This window comes from Protopterus annectens, chromosome 10.part0, assembly GCF_019279795.1.
Source record: "Protopterus annectens isolate FY-2018-M chromosome 10.part0, PAN1.0, whole genome shotgun sequence".
Classification (NCBI taxonomy): Eukaryota; Metazoa; Chordata; order Ceratodontiformes; family Protopteridae; genus Protopterus; species Protopterus annectens.
In genome coordinates this window covers 1,660,850,843-1,660,858,210 of record NC_056744.1, presented here as the reverse complement: position 1 = coordinate 1,660,858,210, position 7,368 = coordinate 1,660,850,843, and the positions used below count along the sequence as shown (strand labels likewise).

Below are 7,368 nucleotides of genomic sequence, written 5' to 3'. Positions count from 1 at the left end.
GGCTGTTAAGTAAGCAGCTTAATGGGTTAATGGCAAGGCAGAATAAGAAGGGTGACAGAGAGTCACCCTGGAATATCCCCCTTTGAATTTTTATCCCTGGGATAATAATCTGCCCTTTATCATGGCTTAATTACAAAGTGATCTGCCACTGTTTCATGGTTACTGTAATGTAATCAATCAATGTAGGGTGTATCTTATACATTTTTAAGCACTCTTTTATCCATGAATGTGGAATACTATCAAATGCTTTTTTGTAGTCAATCCATGCCATACTTGGTTCTTCCCCTTCTTACAATTCTCCACTATAACTTTGTTTAACAACAAATGGTCCTTTGTTCCATATGACTTTCTTTTATTGCCCTTTTGTTCTACTGCCATAACTGAGTTTTCTTCTAAATGACTATAAACTCTGTCAGCGTCAATTCCCGTGTATAGTTTGTATGTTGTCGGAAGACAAGTTATTGGTCTATAATTTTTAGGGTAGTTTGCAGGTTCACTTTTAAGTAAGAACATTGTTTTTCCTGTTGTTAACCAGTGTTCGGGGTGTGCATATAAATAGTTCTTACTCATGGCTAAATCATCGTGCAAAGAAGTTAATACTTTAAGCCAAAAGTTAGGTACTGGGCCTGGGGTTTTTCAGTTAGAGGCCTTTCTCAACTTTATTTCAATCTTTCTAGTTGTTATTTCATCCCATTTCATATCCTGTACCTTTAAACTTCTTATTCTTTCTTTTACTTCTTCTATCCATTTAGCATCTTTGTTGTGTTCCACAGGATCATCATAGATACTTCTCCAAAATATATCTACTTCCTCTTTTTTTTTTTTTTGGCAGTCTATCTATTCCTTTTACTTTATTTCCCAGTTCTCTATAAAACTTTTTTGGGTCATCAATAATTTGCTTATTTTGTGTTTTTCCCTTATATTTATTTTTGTACCTTTTATGTCTTTCCACCTGTTTTGTAATTTTTAGTTTGTCACATCCAATAGTGCATAATAGATTCTGTTCTTATACCGCACATTGCTTTTATCACATCTATCTTTCTTAATATTTTCATTGATCTGTTCCCTCTTCTATAATCTTCTAACAATGGCAATTCTTGTCTTAGCTGCTTTATAGTTTTCTCTATTCAATATTTCCATGATGGTATTCGCTTTTGCCCCCTCTTTTCCCTCACTACCCTGTGTTCCTGTGGTAGAACTTTATCAATCAGTTATTAATTTAGCAGCACAGTAATATATCCTGTTTACTTTTGTTATATCACATGGGTCTCTATGGACAGTGGTAATTACTGTGTTCATTTGTTTTATCAAGCTTCTGACTTTTGGGGTTTTATTAACCTTCTGCAGTCTATTTCTCTCTTTGATCTTGATATATCTATCTTTGTCTATTAAATCAAGCAACTCTTCTCAACTCCTTTTCTTCCATACTGAGGGCACATCCATTGTTTTTCATTTCCTGTGGGCATTCTACAGAAAGTTCTATAGCATCTTCCTGTGGCACATTCTCTTCAATTTCATCCTGTGTCATCTGTTGTTCTGTCATATGGGAACTCACTGACCTATCACTCCTCAACATTGACTGCATCAGAGTTTCCACAGTTTCCTGTTTCTTTCCTTGTTGTCAAGCTTCAAATGAATGTTTATACTGGTTTCTTGTGTGAATGGGTTGATGATTTTTCAGGCCACTAGCACATGTGAAAGACTAATTACATTCTGTACATTTATGTTGTTTCATACCTGTGTGGGTGGCACGATGTGCCTGAAGATTGCTGAGATATTTGAAGTACTTACAGCATTCAGTACATTTATACTGCTTCACTCCTGTGTGAATGGCATAATGCTTTCGAAGATTGCCTAGCTGTGTGAAACACTTATTGCATTCAGTACATTTATATGGTTTCAGTCCTGTGTGAATGGCATAATGCTGTCGAAGATTGCCTAGCTGTGTGAAACACTTATTGCATTCAGTACATTTATATGGTTTCAATCCTGTGTGAATGACAAGATGCTTTCGAAGATTGCTGAGATATCTGAAACACTTACTGCATTCAGTACATTTATATGGTTTCATTCCTGTGTGAATGACAAGATGCTGTCGAAGATTGCGGAGATGTTTGAAACACTTATTGCATTCAGTACATTTATATGGTTTCAATCCTGTGTGAATGGCATAATGCTGTCGAAGACTGCCTAGCAGTGTGAAACACTTACTGCATTCAGTACATTTATATGGTTTAAATTCTGTATGAATGGCTTGATGATTTTTCAGGCTGCTGGCACATTTGAAAGACTTATTACATTCTGTACATTTATGTTGTTTCATGCCTGTGTGAGTGGCACGATGTGCCTGAAGATTGCTGAGATATTTGAAGTGCTTACAGCATTCAGTACAATTATATCGCTTCACTCCTGTGTGAATGGCATAATGCTGTTGAAGACTGCCTAGCTGTTTGAAACACTTACTGCATTCAGTACATTTATATGGTTTCAATCCTGTGTGAATGGCTTGATGATTTTTTAGGCCACTGGCACGTGTGAAACACTTACTGCATTCTGTACATTTATATGGTTTCTCTCCTATGTGAATGGCTTGATGCTGTTTCAGGCCACTGGCACGTGTGAAAGACTTATTGCATTCAGCACATTTATGTTGTTTCATACCTGTGTGAGTGGCATGATGTGCCTGAAGATTGCTGAGATATGTGAAGCACTTACAGCATTCAGTACATTTATATCGCTTCACTCCTGTGTGAATGGCATAATGCTGTCGAAAATTGCTTAGCTGTGTGAAACACTTATTGCATTCAGTACATTTATATGGTTTCAATCCTGTGTGAATGGCATAATGCTGTCGAAGATTGCCTAGCTGTGTGAAACACTTACTGCATTCAGTACATTTATATGGTTTCAATCCTGTGTGAATGGCTTGATGCTTTTTCAGGCTGCTGGCACATTTGAAAGACTTATTGCATTCAGCACACTTGTGTGTTTCTTTCTTTGCATGAAATCTCTCAGTTGTGTCATGTTCAGTGCTCTTGCTGCAGCCATGTCCTGAGTGAAGTGTTGTAATAGGAGTGAGAGACAGCTCATCATACATTTTCACCAGCTGAGTACGCGGCTGTAGATGCTCTGTCAGGTGACGCATCGCAGGTGTTCCATTGTCACATTCAGGGGTTTGGTGGCACAGATACTCTGATGGAAACTGTGGCACATCAGTGAGATGAACCTTGTCAATGTCCTTTGCAGGCTGAGACCTCTGCTGGAGGTTAATTGTAGGGTCATGTAACTGTGATCTTACAAGTGTTGGCTGTTGACTGCAATTCACATTGTAGTCTGTACTCTTCATACCTAGAACAGATTATTTGAAAGCATTTTATTGCAGGAACAAAATAAATATGCAATGTATTCCATCACAATGATGTGTACAGTTTAGCAATTTAAACATTTTTGGAGTTGTTTTTGTTCATTAACTATTTTATTCTGTTATTATTAACATCACTAATAAAATAAGGTTAGGTAGTTTAGTTCCATCTTTTATCAGAATTGGTTCACTGTGAGAAGGTTTTTAATTTATTTCAGCCAACTGCCTTTTCATATCAAGCAGCCTAAATCACAAACTTAACTGCTGCTTTACAGTTCTGTAATAATGACATATGATCATATTCAGACCTTTCTGTCCCTGTTTACTCTTCCCTCCCCAGTAACCATCGTCCTCACATCTAACTTCCAGCATTCAATTTTAGGTAATCTCAGATACATGTCTCACAGTTTGGTCTCTGTTGTTCCCCATTCACCTCCCTTTTGTTAATGTACTGTCTGCTACAATATTGTTCATACTCTATCAAGTAACTATTTGTAATCACACTCTTTACAACAAATCCTCTCCAACATCACCCAGTTTTGATTAAGAGCCAAAGGGATATAATACTGCTTTTCCACCTCTCTTTCCTGATACAGCTTTGGAAGTCTTCCCATATGTCAAGAATTTTACTACAGCAGTGATCCATGATTAAATATACATTTTACAGTTGTGCGAACAACTCTCTATAACTGCAGAACTTTAAGTAGGATCACTTTTGTAGTTTCAGCTCCAACACCTTTAGCAGGTTTAGTCCTGTTGCATCCTAGAAGGGCAGTGAAAGCATAAATCAGGCATGGAGACTGCCCTTATACATACAGATACATAAATCAGGCATGGAGACTTCTCTTATACTTGCATGTACATAAATTACATAAATCAGGCATAGAGACTGCCCTTATACTTAAATGTACCTAAATCAGGCATGGAGACTGCCCTTATACTTACATTTACATAAATCAAGCATGGAGACTGCCCTTATACCTACATGTACAGAAATCAGGCATGGAGACTGCCCTTATACTTACATGTGCATAAATCAGGCATGGAGACTGCCCTTATACTTACATGTACATAAATTACATAAATCAAGCATGGAGACTGCCCTTATACTTAAATGTACCTAAATCAGGCATGGAGACTGCCCTTATATCTACATGTACAGAAATCAGGCATGGAGACTGCCCTTATACTTACATGTACAAAAATCAGGCATGGAGACTGCCCTTATAATTACACATACATAAATCAGGCACGGAGACCGCCCTTATACTTACATGTACATAAATTACATAAATCAGGCATATAGACTGCCCTTATACTTAAATGTATCTAAATCAGGCATGGAGACTGCCCTTATACTTACATGTACATAAATCAAGCATGGAGACTGTCCTTATACCTACATACACAGAAATCAGGCATGGAGACTGCCCTTATACTTACATGTACATAAATCAGGCATGGAGACTGTCCTTATACTTACATGTAAATAAATCAGGCATGGAGACTGCCTTTGTACTTACATATACATAAATCAAGCACTGAGACTGCCCTTATACATACATGTACATAAATCAGGCATAGAGACTGCCCTTATACTTACATGTACATAAATCAGGCATGGAGACTGCCCTTATACTTACATGTATATAAATCAAGCATGGAGACTGCCCTTATACTTACATGTACATAAATCAGGCATGGAGACTGCTCTTGTACTTACATGTACATAAATCAGGCATAGAGACTGCCCTTATACTTACATGTACATAAATCAAGCATGGCGACTGCCCTTATACTTACATGTACATAAATCAGGCATGGAGACTGCTCTTGTACTTACATGTACATAAATCAGGCATAGAGACTGCCCTTATACTTACATGTACATAAATCAGGCATGGAGACCGCCCTTATACTTACATGTACATAAATCAGGCATGGAGACTGCCCTTATACTTACATGTACATAAATCAAGCATGGCGACTGCCCTTATACTTACATGTACATAAATCAGGCATAGAGACTGCTCTTGTACTTACATGTACATAAATCAGGCATGGAGACTGCTCTTGTACTTACATGTACATAAATCAGGCATGGAGACTGCTCTTGTACTTACATGTACATAAATCAGGCATGGAGACTGCCCTTGTACTTACATGTACATAAATCAGGCATGGAGACTGCTCTTGTACTTACATGTACATAAATCAGGCATGGAGACTGCCCTTACACTTACACATACATAAATCAAGCATGGAGCCTGCTCTTATACTTACATATACATAAATCAGGCATGGAGACTGCCCTTATACTTACATGTACATAAATCAGTCATGGAGACTGCACTTATACTTACATGTACATAAATCTGGCATGGAGACTGCCCTTATACTTACATGTACATAAATCAGGCATGGAGCCTGCCCTTATACTTACATCTTACATGTACATAAATCATGCATGGAGACTGCCCTTATACTTGCATGTACATAAATCAGGCATGGAGCCTGCCCTTATACTTACATGTATCTGGCTCAATCCATAGCTTTGAAGGGCAGGGCACTACAGTTTTAATGCTACAAAAATGAATTATGATGTAAACTCTCCATCCGCAGAACACAGCTTTCATCTTCAATGGTACAAAAAAAAAAGATGATGAGGGCTGACTGCCTCCTTATCAAGGATTAGGTATGTATACTTGGATCCATGTCAGTACATCGACAGTTCAAAAGAACGAAAATCACTACTTCGAAACGAAAGCATCGACCGTTGAAAACATCGACAATACAGTCACGTAAAGTAAAGTAAAGTCACAAAAACAAGTGCTAACATGGGTCCTGCAAGGGGGAAGTAAAGGATATGATATTGCGGAGTTTAGTATGGGTACAGTATCATATCATATCCTTTACTTCCCCCTTGCAGGACCCATGTTAGCACTTGTTTTTGTGACTTTACTTTACTTTACTTTACGTGACTGTATTGTCGATGTTTTCAACGATCGATGCTTTCGTTTCGAAGTAGTGATTTTCGTTCTTTTGAACTGTCGATGTACTGACATGGATCCGTATCCTTACATAAAGAGGAATCTGTGTTCATATGTTTACAGAGCTTTGGGACATGGGCTGGCTGGTCACATATCTTCCTGCAGCTAATTCCAATATGTTAGAACTGTGTAACAGTAGTCATTTTATTTATTTATTTTTTCATTTTACATTTGTTGACCGCCTAGTCCAGCTGGATATATGTCCATTTTCAGTTGAGGCTCAGGGAGAAAAGCTCCACAAATTACAACAACATAAATGGTGAAGACAAATACATTAACAGTAGAATTTGGTACATAAGAAGTTTTAAAAAATATTACAAGCCTAAAATTATATATTTTATATTTCAGGAGGGAAAGAAAAATTTATCTAAGAATAGATGAACAAGACTAAGACATTTGCATTAGAAATGGTGTATTACAAATCTTTATAACATATTACACGCCTAGGATTTTATATTATGTATTCTATTAGGGAAAGAAAACTTAATATAAGACTAAACTAGATACAACTAGTAGTTTATATTAATATGTACTAAAGTCACACATAAACCTAAGAAAGAAAACACTAGAGATCAATGGATAGAGTATAGAAGATCAACATACAAGGATGCATTTATAGTGTTCTTTATCACCGAAGTTGTGATCTTATATGAAGGTGGTTGACCATTCCACAATATATACATATTTACATGAGAAAAAAATCCTAAGAAAGGTTAAGCTCACTAGTGAGTAAACACAAGATCATGATCATGAGAGACTAGGAATCGTGGGAGTTTAGTTAATGGTCTGGTGCTTAGTCTGGGTTAACACAGGGGCATAGCCAGTGTGATTTAAGGTAGGGTTTGAGCTTACTTTTAAATAAGCTGGCAGAGGATATTGAGGTTAGCTGGCTTGGGAGGATGTTCCGGGCTTTACCTACTGTATTGGAGAACAAGGTGTCACCAGCTGAGTTGTTGG

The 7,368-nt window shown here is 37.4% G+C and overlaps 1 protein-coding gene across 1 annotated transcript in view; it reads right to left on the bottom strand.

Annotated features, from left to right (window-relative positions):
• Positions 1-1,609: 1,609 nt before the first annotated feature.
• Positions 1,610-7,368, bottom strand: part of LOC122814390 (zinc finger protein 729-like) — a 144,684-nt gene continuing 138,925 nt past the window's right edge. Inside the window, 1 exon segment of the mRNA XM_044086974.1 lies at positions 1,610-3,348. Within this exon segment, the coding sequence (XP_043942909.1) occupies positions 1,703-3,348 (1,646 nt within the window). The 3' untranslated portion in view covers positions 1,610-1,702.